The 22,845-nt window shown below is 41.8% G+C and overlaps 1 protein-coding gene across 1 annotated transcript in view; it reads right to left on the reverse strand.

The window, feature by feature from the left end:
- The window catches only part of LOC133639431 (DNA damage-binding protein 1), an 88,086-nt gene that overhangs the window by 37,853 nt on the left and 27,388 nt on the right, over positions 1-22,845 (reverse strand). Inside the window, exons 11-15 of the mRNA XM_062032724.1 lie at positions 22,655-22,730; positions 19,609-19,717; positions 15,586-15,764; positions 13,853-14,016; positions 12,738-12,845 (exon numbers count right to left, since the gene is read on the reverse strand). Of these exons, the coding sequence (XP_061888708.1) occupies positions 12,738-12,845; positions 13,853-14,016; positions 15,586-15,764; positions 19,609-19,717; positions 22,655-22,730 (636 nt within the window). The remainder of the gene's footprint in view (positions 1-12,737; positions 12,846-13,852; positions 14,017-15,585; positions 15,765-19,608; positions 19,718-22,654; positions 22,731-22,845) is intronic.

Consider the following 22,845-nt stretch of genomic DNA (forward strand, 5'->3'; position numbering starts at 1 on the left):
CCAACAACAAGCCGGATTCATGTCCAACCATTCCACCATCGATCACATCTCTGCTCTCCGGCTCATAATAGAAAAGGCCCAGGAGTTCAGAAAGGACCGGCACCACTTCACCGCCTTCATTGATCATGAGGCTGCCTTTGACACAGTGGACCATGGGACCCTCTGGAACATCTTGAAGTCCCTTTGAGCTCCAACCAAAATCATCCCACTCTTTAGACAACTGTACCAGAGTGCTGAAAGCTGCGTACGAGTGAGTGGTCAGGACTCCGAGTGGTTCCCATTAAACAGCAGGGTAAGGCAGGGCTGTGTCGCGGCTCCTGAACTCTTTAATTGCGTCATCGACCACTTGATGTCACGTGTCTGTGAACAGAACCCTGGGGTGCCACTTGGTAACTACACCCTCCAGGACCTCAAATACGCAGATGACACCATGCTGTTCAGCGAGACTGCTGACCAGCTCTACAAATACCTCAGTGTGTTTGAGGAGGAGTCCAAAAAGTTAGGCCTGAAGATAAATTTGCCTAAGGCCCTGTCTACATTAAGTCGGATAACTCCTTAATTGAATAATTATTTAGCCTAAACCCCTTGTCAGCCACACTAACCCATCGTTTAAGGTTTTCCTCCTTGGATATTTTTTTTACACGGGTAAGCGCGCCGTCTATTTCCTGAATCTCCGTCTCTTAGCTTTGTATGGACTCATTGATCGTTTATAAATGGATTTCGGAGAGCACGTGACGTCAGAAAGAACGCGCCACAGCCAGCTTCGTAACAACCGGTTTCCCCTCGGAGGTAACCACTAGAAATATGGAGGCGAATCATCCAGACATGCCCGTGTTTCGTCTTCTTCTACATGTACAGGCGCTTGTAGAAATCACGCATGTATACCTTAAGAGAAGGAAACGTGCGATTGCAGCTATTTCGGATACAACACATCTCAGACGGCAACATAGCAATGTTGAGCACTGGTTTTGGATCAGGCCTGGAAGAACGGCAGCCTGGTGGGATATGTTTTTCAACGAGTGTGTTGTGTCAGAGAAATGGCAAGAGAACTTGCGAATGTTCAGGTCAGCTGTGATTCTATTTAGCGCAAAATTTTGTCCATTTGTCGAAGGGGAGACAATGAGAATGCGGGCTCCCTTGGATGTGATAAAAAAGGTAGCGTGTGCTTTGTATTACTTGGCCGACGAGAGAAGACTACGGATAACAGCGAATGCATTTGGACTGGCAAAGCAGACTATCAGTTATTGTCCGCGACGTATGTCAAGCGATTACTCAACGTCTAATTTTTTACTCCATAACTACTGTGAAGCCATGAAGTGGTTGCAGCCGTCGAGTACGACGGCCAATTTCAGCCTCCAAGCACAGGCAGGATTGCAAGAATGGACAATGAAGGTGAAGGTAAAAGACTGAGGAGTGTCCTGACCAGATATCTAGATCCCTAGATTGATTGTTGTAAAATGTTCGTTATCACATTGTTTACTTTCACACGTCCATTAAAGATTTGAATAATTTATGATGGCTCAGGTGTGATTCACTACAATAGGGCTAGTCTAACAGCTGCTGATAGTGAGGCAAGCAAGGTTTACTGTTAAAAGAAATGTGGCAATAGGCTACATTGAAATACTTCACATATCAGACTGCCGGATACACTTCCAGGTCAGAGGTGACTATGATGTAATATATGCGCGTCTGCCATTTTCCGCGCATTCTTACTAGGTCGCGTGGCACCAGGGGACGGAGGGGGTCTTAAACGATGGCACTGTGTGTGTGTGTGGACGGATGATACTCGAAACCGGTTTTCCCGGTTGTTTGATAAGAAAAGAACCGAGTCCTCGGACTCGAATCCCTTTTTGAGAACCGGGACCCGTTATCGAGACCACTATAGTAAAGAAAAATAGTTGGTTCTTTATTCAAATCCCTCGGAACGAATCCCATTCCGACCAGAAATGCTCCGTGTGACATCACAGGAAATGGCGTCACGTAGCTCAGTCATTAGGCGCAGATAGGGAAAGCAGGAAAAAAATGGACGGGAAAAAGCGCTCCAAGGTGTAATAAAGTTCAAAACAAAAAGGTATAATCCAATGAATAACTTTACTGAGAAATTTGAGCAGGGTACAAACACATGAACACTCACAACCTGAAACATAGCAACCAGGCTAGCAACGCACCACCTTTACGGCAGCTGTCGCAACGTTCTTAAAGCAAACGCAGCACATACATATATGCCATCTCCCTTTTTTAACTTTTGTTTTTCTTTACATGTAAACAAAACAAAATCACACTGTATATGTGTTGTCTGTCTAATTATAAATAATGCAGACGAGGCGTGTTGGCTGAGTTCTTGACGTTTACTTTCACAGTGTGCTCATAACCTCATTCTTAGCTGCCGGGTGACGATATGCAACACTTTTCGGGGCTACCGCGCATGCTTGTCACTCCCGTTGCATGCTGGGTAGTGTAGTTGTTATATTCCCTAGCTCATAACATCTTTCCCCCTAGAAGGAAATAATTGTAGGAGCCAAATAGAGAGCCATACTTGAATCTATGTTCATATTGTTATTTTTGAGTGATTGATTTGTGTATGTCAGTGTGCACCCTTCGCAGGTGGTGAAAAGTTCCCACACAGGCCTATAAGGGGCAGGAGTGCGCTGGGCGCGTGATTGGCAGTCGGGCACCAGCATACCGTCTTTGACCTCACCTGTCTGTAGACCTCAGCTTTATATAAGCTACCATTTATTTTGTTTCCCGAGTATTCTGTTACTTGATTATTGTAAATAAAACAATCTTCAATTGCGCTGCTGGATCAGTTTGAATTAGTGGATTGAAAGCGGGAAAAGGAAGAATACGTGACAAGGAAGGCTGTGTATGGTGTGAGTCAGACAAGATGCCCGCGCCACAAGTGGAACAAACATTTGAAACAAAGGAGTTCTAGGAACAATCACTTTCAGTGTTTTATGCCACTTCAAGTTGTCAAAGACGTGCTGTGGAAGTACAGCCGACAGGATTGCGCACCAAGCAGGAAGCAAGGCCAAAGCGCATGGTGCAGGAACAAAGGACTTCTTTCATTAAGGTTTGTGATAAACCATCAAACTCATTCGTTAAAAGGACTCTATAGTAATATCAAGTGAGTTTTTCTGGACATTATCATGCAAGAAATGTTTATTTTTGGGACCGCGATCACCGCGTAATGATTTTTAAAAGTTACATTACAAACATTTGGTGACGGGCTTGCGCGTGCGCGCCCGACGGCCCGTTAACGGACATTTAATTCCCAAAAAGGATAAAGACTATTTTTGGAACCTTTTATATTCACTTGGAAGTGTAAACATTTTTTGATGTACCAAGTGAAGGATTTTTGTTGATTAAAAGAGGAAAATGTCAACTAATAATTCAGCCGAAGGAGGGGAAATGACGACGATTGCGCAGGAGGCTTCTCGTGTGCGCGCCGCCAGAATAGGCAAAATGTCACACATAACAAGGCGAATGAACATTGTGCGCAACTTGATGGTGGATACAGAGGCTTTAAAAGAAGTGAAAATAAATATGAGCAAGTTTAATGAATTCCTAATGGAGTTTAAATCTCTGCACAGATCATATTCTGAAAATTTAGAGCCAGACGAGCGAAGGGCTGATGACCAAACATGGTATCAGCCTAAAATTGCTCTTATATATGCCTTTGAAGTTGAGGTGTCCCGATGGATATCAGATCTTGAAAACCCCTCAACCCACACCTGTGCTCCTCCACCCGAGGACATTGTTATATTTAAAGACAGAGATTTAATAACTGGTCATTTTAAGGACAATTTAGAGGAGGCGGGCAGCCTATATAGGCATGAACTAACTGGTCACCCAGGCATAGTGTCAAGCAGGGAGGCATCAGTCAAGTCCTCCAGTTCAGGACAGTCATCCAATAATTCCTCTTCATCATTGCGGATTAGAGCGGAGGCGGAAAAGGTTGCTTTGACAGCCAGGGCAGCAAGGTTGCAGGAAAAGTATAATATTGAAGAACAGGAGTTAATGTGCAGGAAAAAAAGAGAGGCTTTGGAGTTAAAAACAGAAATAGAGGCGGCTAATGCTAAAATTAACTACTTGAGGGAAGTAGAAGGTTTAGAGGTGCATGGTCCAGATCAGAGAGCAGCGGTTACAGGGGTAGCATTTGATCCATCAAGGTGTGGTTCACCTGTGGGAAGCCCAGTGGTTAGGCCCAAGGAAGGAGTTCAGATGCAGTTCCCCACTACTCTGTTCGATGCATCTATACCCCAAGTTCCACCTGCCAGCTTCCAACCTCAGCAGGCCCCAACTCAACCGCAGCAGGTCCCAGTTCTACCTCTGCAGGCCCCTTGTCAGCCTGCCGGTCTCTATCCCCAGCAGGCCCCTGTTCACCAAGCTGTGCCTGCCAGTTTCCAGTTCCAACCTCAACAAGCCACCCCCAGCTCAACACAGAACAATCAGCTGATCAAAATTCTGGAAGCCCAAAATGAACTGACTAAGATTCTTGTGAAACAGCAGCTTCTGTCCACCCTCCCACAAGGAAGTGTTCCCTTCTTTGATGGAAAAATCTTGGAGTGCAAGTCATTCATCCATTCCTTTGAACACATGGTTGAAAGTAAAACGGACAATGACAGGGACAGGTTGCAGTTCCTCATCCAGTACACAAAAGGCCATGCTCAAAAGCTAGTCAAAAGTTGTGAATATATGTCACCAAACAGAGGCTACCAGAAAGCCAAAAGGTTATTAAAAGAGAACTTTGGTCATGACTTTAAAATTGCTTGTGCATACCTAGATAAGGTCCAGACCTGGCCTCAAATTAGGGCAGAGGATTCCAAATCCTTGCAGGAGTATGCCATGTTCCTCAGGAGCTGCTGTAATGCCATGGAGGAGACGGAGTACATGGACGAACTGGACACAGTGGCCAATATGAGAAGCATTGCGTTTAAGTTGCCATTCAAGCTGAAGGAGAAATGGCGCAACAAAGCCTGTGAGCAGCAGGAAGAGCACAACCGCAGGGTGAGGGTTTTAGACCTGGTTAGCTTTATAGAAAAGCAAGCTCGTGTGGCAGCCCATCCAGTCTTTGGAGAGCTAAGGGTACAGGAGCAGTCAGCCACAGGAAAGGCTAACGCTAGACCCTCGGTAAAGCCACAACACTCAAAGCCAGCTGGTAGTAGTTTTGCCACAAGTATTACTATTAGCCCAACAGAGTCCAAGCCAGAGTCTGACTCAGAGCCCATTTGTCTAATTTGTAAAAACAAACACCCACTAGAGTTGTGTAGATGGTTCATTAAGAAGAAGCACAGAGACAAGCTTAGTTTCCTAAAGAGCCAGGGCATGTGCTTTGCCTGTCTTTTAATAGGGCACATGAGTTCTGTTTGTCCAAGTCATCAGACATGTAGACTGTGTAAAAAATCTCACCCAAGTGTTTTACATTATGACTTGAAAGACAAGGTATCGAAAGAGGTAGAAAAGCCCTCTAGAGATGTAAGCAGTGCAGGAGCAGAGCTATGTGGCCATATAGGGGCCGGGGACCAAGAGAGTGTTCTGTCCATTGTCCCAGTCAAAGTTAAGGCAGGGAAGGGCAGAAAGGTCCTCTCAGTTTATGCACTCCTTGACCCTGGATCCTCCGCTAGCTTCTGTTCTGAACAGCTTATGTCCCAGTTGAAAGTAAAAGGAGTAAAGACCCATATCCTACTAAGGACCATGAATCAGAAAAGGTCTGTCACAACTCACATGGTAGCTGGGCTGGAAGTTTCTGCACTGGACAGCAATCATTTCCTACCTCTTCCTGTTGTCTTCACACAGAAAGAAATGCCAGTCACCACAAGCAGCATCCCCAAACAGGAAGACATAGCCCCATGGCCATATTTAGGCAACATTATACTCCCGAGCATCAGTTCAAAGGTGGAGCTGTTGATAGGCACAAATGCTCCAAAACTGTTAGAGCCATGGGAGGTTATAAATAGCCATGGTGGGGGTCCACATGCAGTGAGAACGCTATTGGGATGGGTGGTTAACGGGCCATTTAGAAGTCAGAAGAGACAGGTAGTGAGTGCAACTGTGAACAGTATATCAGTTGCAAATCTGGAGGAGCTTTTAATTTCCCAGTATAACCTGGAGTTCAGTGAGGTAGTGTCAGAGGAAAAGACTAAGCTGTCAGTAGAAGACAAACAGTTTTTAGAGATAGCCAATGAGGCAGTGCTACAGGACGGACACTACAGCCTGAAATTACCCTTCAGAAAGCCCACGGTCAACCTGCCCAACAACCGCCCAAGTGCCGAACAGTGCCTCCAAAGCCTGAAAAGAAAAATGGAAAGGAACCAGCAACTCAAACAGGAGTGTGTTGCATCTCTCAATGACATTCTGGAAAGCCACTATGCTGAGGAGGTGCCAGAGGAGGAGCTCAGCCAGACAAAGGTTTGGTACATACCACACCACAGAGTGTACCACCCCAAAAAGAAGAAACTCAGGGTGGTTTTTGACTGTGCAGCCACCTACAAAGGTGTATCCCTCAAAACAAAGCTGTCTCAATGTAGGTATGTAGGCAGTAAGGACAATCCAGCTGACGATGCCTCCAGAGGGCTGAGTACCAGCAGATTGATGCAGCAAAGGAGATGGATACATGCCCCTGACTTTTTATGGAAAGCCAAGAGGAAAGTTGGCCTGCACAGGAAGCATGGGGCTCCAAGTCAGTGTTACAGGATGACCCAGAAGTCAGAAAGAACACTACTGTCTTCACTACAGTGGTAAACACTGAAACCCCCACAAACCAGCTGCTTTCCTCCTTTTCAAACTGGAAAAAGCTCCTTAGAGCAGTGGCATGGTATCTCAAGATGAAGAACATTCTAAGCTTGCTTGCTAAAAGGAAAAAGGAACTCCTCTCAGGTCAAACTGCCACCCGTTCACACAGCTACAACGTGAACAAGGAACTCAAAACTTTCAGGTCCACACTTGGTGGACAGCGCCTCACAGTGGAAGATGTCTCGCAGGCCGAAAAGTCAGTGATCATCCATGTCCAAAGACAATCATTCCCTGTGGAGATGGCAACACTCAAAACGGCTTCATCTAGTGTTCGTAAGAGCAGCAACATCAGCAGGTTAGATCCCATGCTAGATGAAGGCATGTTAAGGGTAGGGGGTAGGTTGCATAGATCTGCAATGCCTGAGGAAGCCAAGCACCCCTGTATCCTCCCCAGAGATGCTCATATCTCAACTCTCATCCTGAGACACATTCACGAACACACTGGACACAGTGGCAGGAACCACATGCTTTCTGAGCTCCGAAAGAAATACTGGGTGGTAAAGGGAAACTCCGCAGCCAGAAAGGTGATTTCAAAGTGTGTTGTGTGTCGACGTGTGAGAGGAAAAACAGGAGAGCAAAAAATGGCAAGTTTACCCCAAGAGAGAATCCTCCCTGACCTCCCTCCCTTTACCAATGTCGGGTTACACTACTTTGGCCCAATCACAGTTAAAAGAGGGAGAAGCCTAGTCAAGAGGTATGGGGCCCTCTTTACTTGTATGAGCAGTAGAGCGGTGCATTTGGAGGTAGCCTACACACTAGATACTGACTCATGCATCCATGCTATAAGGAGGTTTGTCTGTAGGAGAGGACAAGTTAAGCACATTCGATCCGACAATGGCACTAACCTGGTGGGAGCTCAAGCCGAGCTCAAAAAGGCCCTGAGTTCACTAGATGACAGGAAAATCCAAGGCTCCCTTCTCTCTGAGGGAATTCAGTGGACATTCAATCCACCCGCAGCCTCCCACCACGGTGGAGTCTGGGAGAGGCTCATCAGGTCTGTCAGACAGGTACTTAACTCTACTCTCCACCAACAAGTCATTGATGATGAGGGCCTGCACACCATCTTTTGCGAGGCAGAGGCAATCCTCAACAGTCGTCCCCTCTCCACAGTCTCCCCAGATCCACAGGACTTAGAGCCGCTTACCCCAAACCACATTCTCCTTCTAAAAACTCAACCCATCATTCCCCCTGGCACCTTCGAGAAAAGAGATCTCTACGCCAGGCGCCGCTGGAAACAGGTCCAGTATATGGCTGACCTTTTCTGGCACAGATGGACAAGGGAGTACCTGGCGCTTCTGCAGGAAAGACAGAAATGGACCCAAGTGAGGAACAACCTGCAGCCAGGAGATGTGGTCCTGGTGGTCGACCCTACAGCCCCACGGGGCTCCTGGCCATTAGGCAGAGTACTGGAGACTCGGCCAGATGGAGGAGGCCTGGTCCGGTCAGTCAAGCTCCAAACAAAGACTTCAGTCATCGAAAGGCCTATCACCAAGCTGTGCCGCGTCCTGGAGGCTGAGGGCTGACTGGTCAGTCATGGAGACCAGACCACAAGACACGCACAAGGGACGTAATGTATATACTTTATTTTCTCTCAAGGCTTTGCCTTTTGTTTGTTTATTATGGAATAGGCTCCTTTTTTTTGCATTAAATTAATGAATGTGATTGAGTCTGTAAAGATCAATCCGGGGCCGGTGTGTAGGAGCCAAATAGAGAGCCATACTTGAATCTATGTTCATATTGTTATTTTTGAGTGATTGATTTGTGTATGTCAGTGTGCACCCTTTGCAGGTGGTGAAAAGTTCCCACACAGGCCTATAAGGGGCAGGAGTGCGCTGGGCGCGTGATTGGCAGTCGGGCACCAGCATACCGTCTTTGACCTCACCTGTCTGTAGACCTCAGCTTTATATAAGCTACCATTTATTTTGTTTCCTGAGTATTCTGTTACTTGATTATTGTAAATAAAACAATCTTCAATTGCGCTGCTGGATCAGTTTGAATTAGTGGATGGAAAGCGGGAAAAGGAAGAATACGTGACAAGGAAGGCTGTGTATGGTGTGAGTCAGACAAGATGCCCGCGCCACAAGTGGAACAAACATTTGAAACAAAGGGGTTATAGGAACAATCACTTTCAGTGTTTTATGCCACTTCAATAATGTTAACTCAATAAAGTGTATTTCTTTTTTTAGCTTAAACTTTTCATTTTTTAGCATTGTAACCACATTTGCAAAGAACCTTTCTCTTCATAGAATTTTCTTTCAATAAAGAAATAAAGTGCAAAAATGTCAAAGCATCATAACAAACAGTTATGTCAAATAGCAGCAGAATTGCACTTTTTGGAGAGCTGTATTATTTTCAGTTTTGTGCCCAAGGGACTGATTTTATTTAACACTATATTATTATTTATACACCTATAGTGATCACAGAGACAGGTTGTTTTTGTGTTACTGTATATATTTGTTTTTTTGAAAAATCCCACTTAATATACTTTGGGTAACAACAGTCAATATTTATTTATTTTATTTAATTTTTTTAGAGGGGTAACAGTCAATATTTATTTATTTATTCATTAGATTAAATTGTTTTCTTACATAATAAAAGTGAGCTTTTGTTAAACCAAATATTGTGTGTTTTTTTCCATATACAACAACCTATCTGGACTCGATAAGACAATCGATAAGGAATCGGTTCGATAAGAGGATTCGATAATAGGCTCGAACTCGATAATTTCTTATCAAACATCATCCCTAGGGATAAGGTTAGGTGGGTTATTTCCTGTATAACCTTAGTGTAGAGGCAGCCTAAGACATAGCTTATGCATGTAAGCGAGGGACCTGATCCATCACACCTTTTTTTTGACGGGACCCCTGTCTCCACTTTTAAATACCTGGGCTCGACAATGTCAAACACGGGCGACCTTAAACCTAAGATTAACAGACGCCGTGCCCTAGCAGCTTCTGTAATGCAGACCCTTTGGAGACCATTGTGGCGACACTGGTACATATCACGGGAGACAAAGCTTAGGGTCTACAATGCCTGTCATCTTTGTTCTCCTGTACGGCTCCGAAACACGGCCGCTGAATACCACCCTGGCGGCCAGGCTTGATGGTTTCAATACAAGGGCCCTCAGGAGAATGCATCACATGGAGCCAGCACGTCACAAACCGGACTTTGAGAGGCCAAACCCAACAGCTCCTAGCATCCCGTCTCGCAGTAATGAGGCGGGTACGCTGGTATGGCCACGTCATCTCCGTGCCTGTGGAACATCCAGCTAATACCATCCTAGCTTTCAATCCCCAGCAAGCCAGCTGGAGACGACCTGAAGTTGCCCCCCGCACCCTCTGGCTGGATGTAATAGCCAAGGACCGTAAAGCCTGTAATGTGAGCTCAAGCTCAACTCTTTGCCCACAATAGACCCAAATGGAGAGACCTGGTTGCCACGGTTGCCTCTAAATGCCTATATGTGCAAGAGGACTAATGAATGAATGAGGAAGTATTGAGGATGTATGTATGTATGTTATTGAACCTACACGTTTACTTTTAACCCTGTGTATCTTAAGATACATTCCACATACATTTAAACTTGCATCTGGTATCCACTCGGAATTCATTGCACATATATGTACAATTATTCTACACCAGAAAAATAATGGTTAAAATGAATCTTTAAGGGACGTTTGCAGTTTGCTCAAAGTGAAGTGAAGTTAATTATATTTATAGAGCACTTTTCTTTAGTGACTGAAAGCGCTTTACATAGTGAAACCCATTGTCTGAGTTACATTTTTAAAATAGTGTGGGTGGCACTGGGAGCAGGTGGGTAAAGTATCTTGCCCAAGGACACAACGGCAGTGACTAGGATGGCAGAGGCGGCGATCGAACCTGGAACCCTCAAATTGCTGGCATGGCTGCTTTACCTATCGAGCCATGCCGCCCAAAGTTACATTTATCGAACCAAAAATTATAAGAAGGACACCACCACCAGATAGCTTATCTTATCATTAGTGGTTTAAAAGAACAGACCTAATGATTAAATGCTTGCTGCGTGTGCAAACCCACTGGAGAGATCTTCATGTACAAAAGAATACAAAAATGTATGCTATGCAATTGCCACCATGCATAGTTTAAACAGCTGAGAATGACCATTAATCACTCCAAACACCTTCCTTGTGCTGTGGCATTGTTCCTTTTCACCGTCTTAATGCACATGCTTACCAGGGCTGAAGCCCAGTTTAGGCCCCTCCACGCCCCCATGTTGATGCCGGCATGTAATAATTGGGGTTCATAGCTGTCAATCCCAGGCAGCTGCTTCGCACAGATATGTATGCGCTCACTCGCCGCGCAGCAGATATATTCATGAACAAAATTATTTTCAAAATGGATGATATGTTGCTGTTTTGCTGCTCTGATGAGCTTGCATTAGCATCGTGTGACTCCTGTCACACAAGAAGAGGGTGGCTAATTGCGTCATGTTCGAACAATATTACCTGCAAACATCATCTTTGCTAGACTCCACTTTAAAGGAAGATGGACGTACGCTTTGCGATTCTATGATTTTGGAGTTGGGATTACAATTGCAGCGGTTAACCGCTCAAAGGCAACGTCCGCATGGCAGCAGCCACAAATAAGGGATTTTTGGGAGAGAATTGTGAACAAGAAATTCCCTATTTAATTACAGAAAGTTTGGGCACGTGGGTCTATCCAAGTCTGCGGGTCGGCCTCTTTTGCCGGGAAAGGGACCTGCAGGACGGCCCGGTGACGCCTACCTCCTCCAGAGGACCCGTCTGACCTAACTGTCGTGCATTGGTGTTTCCATCATGCTTTTGCAACACACTTCAATATCGAACCGTCTGAAAAAAACACCCCAGGAGAGCGTAATATTTTTAGCGATATTTGAGAGGTACTTCAAAATTCTGGTGTTTCCATTACCAGTTTCTTATTGCAATATTTAAATTCTGCGCATTTCTGGGGGTAATGGAAACGCATAGAATAATTTGTCTTCAAGGCGGATTGTATTTTACACTTTGAGACATCCTAATGGGCGGAGACGGACTTGAAGTCAACTTTTAAAGGTTTTCAGACGTAATTTCACCTTGTTGACACAAATGGATGAGGACATGTTGATTCCGGGGGTCCGAAATTTAAGAAGCATATACAGGCATATCCCGGGCAGTTATACGGGGGCCTGTGTCAAATACCAGCTGATACAGGGGCCGGGAAAGCAAAGAAGTGGTTTGTAGGAGTTGGATGAAATGTATGTGTGTGTGTACAACACTCGCCAGGGATGATGCTACTGTTGTGTTGTTGCTTGCCCCCAAAAATAAAGTTGTCGTTCTGCAAGGCAACACTGTCGTCTTTTCCATAAGTCAAGTCAAGTCAATGCCGTCTCAAATGCGCCCGCATGTGGGTATTGACGGACGGCCTAGCTCCAGACGTTCTGCGTTCTTTATTCCAGTGTTTACTTTATCACATGATTATGTGCGTATTTGCGAGATCTCGTAAAAGTCTGCACTATTTCGCTGCACGACGGAGCCGCAACAGAACGGTCGTGGGGATTGCCAGATGGCGAAGCCGTTCCGTGGCGATTACGTTTCACATCCTGTGGAAATCAGGGGTAAGAATCTACCGAACTGTGACATAGCATAGGAGTTTTCAGGGTCAAAAAATACATGACAAATTCCCACGATGAGTGCATAAACCTGACACATGAACTGTAAGGTTTTCATCATTAATCTATGTGTGTGATTTTTTGATTAGAAAATTACAACATTTTGGTAATGTATGTTCTTTTTTTTTTTTCCTAGCATCAACCTTGTAGATACAAAAATATGTCTTCCCTATTGTAAGAAAGTGGTGGCCTCTCTTACTCTCTAGTCTGATAATTCACTAAATTGACTTTCAAGTGGGTTCTGGTCTGTTGCTCGTTTGCTGACGGCGTGAGAACGACATACCCGTCTGCAGATCCAGGCCAAAGTAGAAGAGTGCGCCGTCTCCAAGGGCACAGAGCAGGTAGTAGCTGCCTTCAAAAGTGGTCATTAGGATGGAACGAGGGATGATCTCTAGAAACGGTCAGAGAAAAATGATCTGTTTATACTTTATGTTAACGGAAATAACTGATCAACACCAAACTCATCAATGTTGGAAAACAGATTTAAGAATGTTTTAAAAATCTATGCGTTACCATCTAGAAGGCAAACAATGCTTTAAGAATCAAACAAAACATTCAGCAAAAGAAACTGAAAAAATAATCTAAGACCGCTGGAAATCCTACAAATAATTAGAATAAAAAATGATGTAATCTATTAACGATTTGGAGGGCTGATTTGTGGTTGTGCCCATTAACAGCTATTACCAAAGCACGTACACGCATGCACATACACACTAATATGAAACAAGGTATGTCACTGTAGAATAGCACTGGTTATTTATCGTTAATGAAACATTTTAACTGGAAAGAAGAAAGCCCTGACCTTAGAGTTCATGATGTTAAAGAGAATTATGTCTCCACAGAGTACTGACTTTTTCATAAGTTTAACCAAAGCTGTTATCTACTGTAAAGTTTAACATTCTTAATTACCTCCCCATCCTTAAATGGGGCAGTAAATGTCGAATTACAAGAAAAACCCTTGGGCATCTATGGAGAAAATCACTTCACCCTCCAGTGCTTCATAAATGTGGATTACAGGGTATTATTCTTTGACTTGTACTTGTATTTTTATGACTGAAGAAGGACCATCACATAAAATGCCAAATAAGGTGCCAAAATGCTCTTGGCCTATATTCAGTCTGCTGTTTGTCACAAAGCAATTTCCCTCGCCTTAATGCTTTTCCTTATGCGAAGGTTTTAGGGAAGCTTTTGTCTTCCCTTCCAGAGTGCGTGAGCGGTTAGGAAATTTCACTTCAGTGGATTTGTAAAGTCCATTAAGGCATTATACTACTTTGACTGGGCCACAGAAATAAACTTCACTTGACACCCTTGAAGTTTACAGAACTCTCTGAAAGAGCAAAAAACAGTGTTTTTGTTTCCTTGTCAGTGCACACAGCCTCTATCTCTCTCATACCATACCTCCACCCAGCATTTCCTTGTGCAGGGCAGTGAAGCAAGGCAGTTTTAGCACGCGGGCTGAGATGTCGGTCCACAATCCCACGGCGCAGAGCGGTGACTCACCGCCACCTTCTCCCAGAGGCGTGATGTCAAGGCAGGCCACCTCATGCTCCATCTCTGTGTTGCTGAGAAAGAGAGGGGTCAGAATCATCCTACAGTGTATTCATTCGGAGGGTACAAACAATTTCAGGAAAATGTACACCTTTAATCATTCGCATTATTTAATTGGCTCTTCTTTTGACTTGTCGTTTTTACGAGTTACAATGTACTGTCGAATGTGCCTTGTTTTTATTTTTAATCACAAGAGTCTCTCGTCAACTGTCCTTTGCGTAACCCCCTTGAAAAAAGAGAGAGAGACCATTGAAAGTTTCTTTTAATACAAAAGAGGTGTCTAAGAAACTTATGTAAAATTCTCAATTGAAATGAAAATATCTCCTAAATTCCAATTCATTTGCATGAATTTAAACTGAAGTTGCAATCATGAAGTAGACTTGCAATTTACATTTGAATTGAATGAAGCAGAAATTAAATCAGATCACAATTGATAATTGTGATGTATTTCAACATTATGCTTTACAGTATATTATATACATTACTGTTTTACATATGCACATGTATTCATAGTTTTGGCTATAATAGGGTTTTTTTTTTTTTTTAACCTAATGTACATATTTTAATTACAGCAAAAAATGTTCATCTACAATTAAGAATAAAAGCATCAAAACAGATGATTGATTTAATCTGTAAAATTGTGGAATAATTCTTAATTTCCCAGAAACCTTTACTTTATCCAATGGTCGTTGAACCTATGAGTATTTTAAATTACAAGCTGTCTCTCAGCTTTTTGTTAAGCTTATTGCTAGCATAAATTGGAGTGACGAGCATCCCTGCCTTACATCAACACTATCCTGCCCTCCAACCACTGGAACTGAGAATGTGAGAGTGAAGGACGACATGTTTTACCATGAGCAGGATGCCCCACTCCGAAGCAGAATTCAGCTTCCATGCCATAACAAAATCCACACTAGGGACATTTAACCATAAAAATATGGAGGAGTCACTAAATGATCTGCCCGCAGTGTTTCAGTTTGTTCTTTTCTCCTGACTCTACAAACTAAACGACAAAGCATTAGCTTTGCTTCCTGTGTCTTACGCAGACATAAATGTTGATTGCATACAACTTTGACATTGCCGGTCCGTCACTCAATCACTGTGCAACATAAACGATTTCCTAGTTCATTGTTCTCTGTGATGAAGCAGGCCAAAGGAGACACTGCATTAGTATGGTCCACAAGTTAAATGATGTACATTATTATTACATAAAACTACTGTAGTTACCGGTACTTGTAGGATTGTATTGTTAGAAAAAAGTGTTTTTATTTTTAAAAAGGCATGCTACATTTAAAGTTGCAATGTTTTGGCAGGACCAAGCACTGATTTAAGGGATTTTTATTCATTTCAATGGGCGGCGTTAATTTGATTTAACAAAACTAATAGATTTTGTAAATTGAGGTCCCACTGTATTGAAAATTGAGGGATTTTTTGTTAAATTATAGTGTTTGTCAAGTACAGTATATTTAGTACTTTGACCAAAACGTTCCCTCGTTACTTATACGTACTTATTGTGATAAGCAATTTATTGTGTGACTGCAAATATCAGTAAATTGGAAATGTACTTTGTCAATCCATCTTACCCAATCTGTTTGAGCTCCCCAGCCAAGATCTGGAGATAGTAAAGGGCGCGTCCAACAGCAAGCACCACCTGAGTGTGGTTGCAAGCAGCCACGCTGATGTTCCTGCCCTGTGGCTCCTTCCATTCGCTCACTAAGGCCTTGCTCTCCTGAAGCACCAAGCGAACAGAGCCGGATGTGATCTGGAAACACACACATTTTTTTCTTTTAAAGATTATTAAACACAGTACCTCTGGAAAATGACACAAGGGCTTAGAGGTGATAGAATATGAAGCTAATTCGAAGCTATGTGTTTATTGCCCATTGGATTGCATGCCAGAATTGCTACTACCTGCAAAATAATTGTACTAATTGCTTAACAAACAAGCTCACTAAGAGGATCATTTGGGATGTTTTGTCCATCCCTTCGACCTACTATTTAAAAAAAAGAGCAAAGATATTTTTCTTTTTTTCTGCAGATCAAGCTTAAGCCCCTGTTCTGCCAATAACATTGCGCTTCAAACCATTTTGGAACTTTTTTTAAATACATTATTTTAGACAATGTTTTCACAGATAATTTAGATGCTATGATGGATACTGATTAACAACACTTGACTATTTTATTTTTATGCTGACCACTATTACTACTATCTAGGGCTGTCTTCAACTAGTCAAAGGTTTGACAATGTAATTCAGAGGAGTCTAAATTGATTACCAACCTCGCAGTCCAATCGTCTGACATAAATTCCCTTCCTCCCTCCAAGGGAGAGAGGCCAGTAAAGTACCCGTTGAGGCTCCCTTGGCTACAGAAAGTGTGTTAGGAGAGATTCATTGTGTACATCATGTCCTCTTTAAATATTGTATTAGTAAAATATTGTGTGCCGACAAATAGCTTTCAAGGAGTAAGAAATAACTCTTACCTCCCTACAGTTTCAGCTAACACTTTTAGCCTTTTCCTCACAGCGATCTTGCTTCCTGGTGCAAAGTCACATGCGTAAATTAAACAGCTAACTGTGTTTGGCCTCCCACATCTCCTACTATATAAAATATGTTTGTCTATGCCACATGTGTCAAACTCAGGGCCCAGGGGCCAAATCTGGCCCGCCACATTATTTTATGTGGCCCGCGAAAGCCTGGAAACAATATGGGTTAATAAAATGCTTAATTTTTTCTTACTAAATATATTTGTTGTTTCCCTTTTGACATTAAAAATCATGTACTGCATGCAATTGCATATATTTTAAAATTCAATATTATCAAAAACCAAAATATTATATCATGTATTCCAAAATAAATACTCCACTTAAAAATCTGCTTGACTTATGATTTCAAAACAAAATATCAATCAAAATGTACACTGTAAAATTGACAATAGATTTTACGGTTAAATTTCGCCGACTTGAATTTTTTTTACCGTGAAATCAACTTTGGTACTGTTTTTTTCCATATACAGTAAGACACTAAAACATTAAAAAACAAACAAACAAAAAACATTAAAACAAGATTTTACGGTAAAAAAAAAAACTGGCAGCTCTGTTGCTTGAATTTTACCGCTAAAAACAGTGGTATTGTTTTTCCATTCCATTTATTAAATTTTTTTATATGCTGTAAAAAACACACTGCTTTTACTGTAACATTCTGGTGACTGAGCTGCCAGTTTTTAAAGTAAAATTTAAATATATTTTTTGCAGCTTATGTAAAAAAATATATTGTTAATGTATTATATATATATATATATATATATATATATATATATATATATATATATATATATATATATATATATATATATATATATATATATATATATAGATATATATATATACAGTATATACACATTTATTTTCACATTTTACTCAATGTTAAAAGCAGCCCTCTGAGGGCAACCATAACTGCGATGTGGCCCTCAATGAAAACGAGTTTGACATTCCTGGTCTATGCACAAGAATATTGTATTATTAGTGTTGCGAGGATGTTTCTACATGGAGGATTTGATTGGGAATGGGACTAGCCTTGCTCTGGAGGCAAAGCTCTTATTTTGCAAAGATAATCATGTTTCTGCTAGTTCACATACAGAAATATTGTGAACTTTTACTTCCTCTATTTAGTCAAGTTTGATTTCTTCTTGGCCACTGCGTACCAGAGCCGAGTAGCTCACAAATTCTACTTTAGCATTTTGCTTCAGTAGGTGCAAATTAGATATTTATTTTGTTCACTTTACAAAAAGACTACATAATAAAATATATATTTATCAACTTTGGAATATTCAGGTATCAGGGATGTGAGCACACTTTGAGAAAAAAAGACAATTGTTTTAAAAAAAAGAGGAATATTTTAATTAGCACAAAGGGCTGCCACACAACCCCTGGAAAAATGTTTTGAAAATGAAAACTACATTTGCTTTCAGTGCATTTCTACACAATATTTTACCTTCACGTTATTTCTCAACTTCCAACCTCTTTTGGCTGTCTTTTAGACACGTCTCAGAATGTGTAGTATTTTATATGGATAATTTACTCAAATGGTTATCATTTAAAATGTAATGTTAAATTTTGTATGATGCATGCAATGAACTCAGAAAACATTTCCCATTTGGCAACTATATCCTGTACCCATGCACCCTCGGGTAATACTTCCGGTGTTGTGACCTCTGTTTACATCAGTCACGTCAAAACTTTTCGTTGGCTACTAATAAATACTCTGGAACTACAACTGGTTTGAAACTAACAGTGTTTGGATTGTAATAATCCAAATATGATTAGCAGCAAAGGAGACAGTTGTCAAATGTTGTGGCTCGGAGAGCGAAAGGAGGCGACAACAAGTAAGCTGGCTAGATGTTTAGCTAAATAACAAACTCGTTTCGGTGCTCCTGAGATTGTCTCCCCGTCCTGCAACTCAGTGCGGCGTTTAGGCAAAAGGAACAAGTACCTACAGCTGAGGCGAGCGGTTAACACATTTTGTTTGGATTGTATTTTTTGGGGGGGATATTTAGACACAAAAATTAATGCTTAAAATGGCGGATTTCACATGCCTGAGCTAAACGTGCGAAACTACATCTATGTGACATTACTGACTCCTACTGACCAATCAATATACACTACTACATAGCACCATCTTCTACTCAGTGGCTTTGTGGTTAGAGCGTCCGCCCTGAGATCGGTAGGTTGTGAGTTCAAACCCCGGCCGAGTCATACCAAAGACTATAAAAATGGGACTCATTACCTCCCTGCTTGGCACTCAGCATCAAGGGTTGGAATTAAATTAAATTAAATCACCAAAAATAATTCCTGGGCGCGGCCACTGCTGCTGCCCACTGCTCCCCTCACCTCCCAGGGGGTGAACAACGGGATGGGTCAAATGCAGAGGACACATTTCACCACACCTAGTGTGTGTGTGTGTGCGTGTGTGTGTGTGTGAAAATCATTGGTACTTTAACTGATCGCAAAATTATACAAATTAGATTTATCCATCTATCGATCTTCCAGCGCTAATCCCTCTTGGGGTCGCAGGGCCAACAGAGATAGACAATCACAATCATTCCCACTCACATTCACACACTAGGGGCAATTTAGAATCCACTATGAAATCCTTAATCGAAGACAGCCCCACTACTATCTCTTCTACACTAAGATTTATGTATTTTGACAATAATGTTTACTGTATACCAATAGGGAGTCATTATGTATTTGTCATTAAGTATTTTGCTAAGCAAGTTGATTTAAATCAACAGTAAATAGTATAAGTGGGTGTTTCCACATTAGGTTAAAATAATGTCAATCATAGATTGCCTAAATATTACAAATAACAATTGACAATCCACCAATTAGAAAATATTATTTTGGGATGGGGTAATCACTTTTCAGCTAATAATTTATAGCCATGCTTTCCATCAACTTCCTTGCTTATTAAAAAAATCTCAATTTTAAAATTCTGCAATATTCATCAATGTCAAGAAAGAGTTGAAGTCCCCTAAACAAGGCATGTTTTGGTGAAGAGTGCTTAAGTCTGGCACGTGCATGCAATGGTGGTAAGTGGATGGATACAAACCTGAATCATCTGCTGGTGTGCAACATTGCCACAGTAAAACGTCTGTTGGTTGTCCACAAAGCCTGGAAGTTCTGTCTCCTCGACCTCCTCGCCGCTCAGCATCAGCACACTATTGAAAAAAAACACTCTTTAAGATCAGCTAGGCCTGGGCGATACATAGATTTTATCAATAAATTCTGAGTTTTATGTTGCAGAAGATTTAAAAAAAATAAAAAATTATCCTCCTGCTCCGGCACACTTTTTGCCCACAAGGGCTTTTGTAGCTTCCACCGTCCTCCTTAGCGGCACGCCTAGCAAAAGATGGCTCATGCAAAAGCTAATGAGAGCGAGACGATTGTTCCAAAGAATAGAAAAGTGTTGTCATTGCTCTGGTTCTGCGGCAACAGACGTGGAACACATGACTGCACGCTGCAAAGTTTGTTTAAAAAAAGGCAGCAGCACAACAAACTTAATCCAGAACCTGAAACGGAAGCCTTCGGTCGAGTGCAGGAAATGCAACTCTTCACGAAGCGAACAAAAACATAACAAACAAACTCTGGCTAAAAAGCAGCTTACTGTGGTGGAATCATTTACCCCAGGTATGTACAAACCCCGTTTCCATATGAGTTGGGAAATTGTGTTAGATGTAAATATAAACGGAATACAATGATTTGCAAATCATTTTCAACCCATATTCAGTTGAATATGCTACAAAGACAACATATTTGATGTTCAAACTGATAAACATTTTTTTGTGTTGCAAATAATCATTAACTTTAGAATTTGATGCCAGCAACACGTGACAAAGAAGTTGGGAAAGGTGGCAATAAATACTGATAAAGTTGAGGAATGCTCATCAAACACCTATTTGGAACATCCCACAGGTGAACAGGCAAATTGGGAACAGGTGGGTGCCATGATTGGGTATAAAAGTAGATTACATGAAATGCTCAGTCATTCACAAACAAGGATGGAGCGAGGGTCACCACTTTGTCAACAAATGAGTGAGCAATTGTTGAACAGTTTAAGAAAAACCTCTCAACCAGCTGTTGCAAGGAATTTATGGATTTCACCATCTACGGTCTGTAATATCATCAAAGGGTTCAGAGAATCGGGAGAAATCACTGCATGTAAGCAGCTAAGCCCGTGACCTTCGATCCCTCAGGCTGTACTGCATCAACAAGCGACATCAGTGTGTAAAGGATATCACCACATGGGCTCAGGAACACTTCAGAAACCCACTGTCAGTAACTACAGTTGGTCGCTACATCTGTAAGTGCAAGTTCAAACTATCCTATGCAAGGCGAGAACTGTTTATCAACAACACCCAGAAACGCAGTCGGCTTCGCTGGGCCTGAGCTCATCTAAGATGGACTGATACAAAGTGGAAAAGTGTTCTGTGGTCTGACGAGTCCACATTTCAAATTGTTTTTGGAAACTGAGGACGTCGTGTCCTCCGGACCAAAGAGGAAAAGAACCATCCGGATTGTTATAGGCGCAAAGTTGAAAAGCCAACATCTGTGATGGTATGGGGGTGTATTAGTGCCCAAGACATGGGTAACTTACACATCTGTGAAGGCGCCATTATTGCTGAAAGGTACATACAGGTTTTGGAGCAACATATGTTGCCATCCAAGCAACGTTACCATGGACGCCCCTGCTTATTTCAGCAAGACAATGCCAAGCCACGTGTTACATGAACGTGGCTTCATATTAAAAGAGTGCCGGTAATTGACTGGCCTGCCTGTAGTCCAGACCTGTCTCCCATTGAAAATGTGTGGCGCATTATGAAGCCTTAAATACCACAACAGAGACCCAAGGACTGTTGAACAACTTAAGCTGTACATCAAGCAAGAATGGGAAACAATTCCACCTGAGAAGCTTAAAAAATGTGTCTCCTCAGTTCCCAAACGTTTACTGAGTGTTGTTAAAAGGAAAGGCCATGTAACACAGTGGTGAACATGCCCTTTCCCAACTACTTTGGCACATGTTGCAACCATGAAATTCAAAGTTAATTATTTGCAAAAAAAAAAAAAAAATGTATGAGTTTGAACATCAAATATCTTGTCTTTGTAGTGCATTCAATTGAATATGGGTTGAAAAGGATTTGCAAATCATTGTATTCCGTTTATATTTACATCTAACACAATTTCCCAACTCATATGGAAACGGGGTTTGGATGATGATACAGAAGCACAGTGGAGAACAATCACTAAAGCTGTTGCTCTGCACATTGCCAAGATGTGTGAATGAAAAGGCCTGCATTTATCCACTTACCGAATATACTATAGACCTCTCAGTGTTTTACTTCATTATTTAGTTGCATACAATGTACAAATACTAAATTTTTATTCACAGAAACATTTTATTCATGAAAGAAATGTTAAGTGTGCTCTTTATTTATCTCAATGTTGGAGATTATTTATTTGCATGCAATGTGCAATGCTACATTTTTGTTTACTGAAGATTAAGATCAAGATTAAAGTACCAATGATTGTCACACACACACTAGATGTGGTGAAATTTGTCCTCTGCATTTGTCCCATCCCCTTGGGGAGCAGTGGGCAGCAGCGGCGCCGCGCCCGGGAATCATTTTGGTGATTTAACCCCCAACTCCAACCCTATGTTGCTGAGTGCCAAGCAGGGAGGTTATGGGTCCCATTTTTATAGTCTTTGGTATGACTCGGCTGGGATTTGAACTCCAAGTACTTAAGACAGACATTTATTTCCATAAGAAGCTCTTAATCTAGTTTTCTGAAAATTATTTAATAAAAAGTACAATTTATATCTGTTCTAAAAACGAACAGAATTCATTTTAGAATTTTGCTAAGAGTAAGATGCAGTGTATGGATATGCAGTATCATTTCAAACTACTAGTTTTTGATAAAATTAAAGAAAACATTGTTTTGAATGATCTCTTTCATTTGTACTCACTGGTTGCTTTAAAACGTAGAGAAAAAAGTCGGAAATCAATTTTTTGGTGAAAAAATCTGAGATTTTATTTTCAGGCCATATTGCCCAGGCCTAAGATCAGCAGTATCTGAGATGCTCCACTGCAATCACTTACCGTGTCTGACCAACGAATGACAACACCAGCATGTCATCTGTCTCTCTGCCTGCTTCGGAGCGCAGAGGCCACAAACCTGGAAGCCATTTCAAGAGAAAGTGTGAACATTACTAGCTTTACAAAAGGGAGAGGTACAAAATTCAGTGAGTGTCTTAATATTTTTTTCTTTGTTCTAACGTTCACTTTTTAGG

The sequence above is a fragment of the Entelurus aequoreus genome, linkage group LG02 (genome assembly GCF_033978785.1).
Source record: "Entelurus aequoreus isolate RoL-2023_Sb linkage group LG02, RoL_Eaeq_v1.1, whole genome shotgun sequence".
NCBI lineage: Eukaryota > Metazoa > Chordata > Actinopteri > Syngnathiformes > Syngnathidae > Entelurus > Entelurus aequoreus.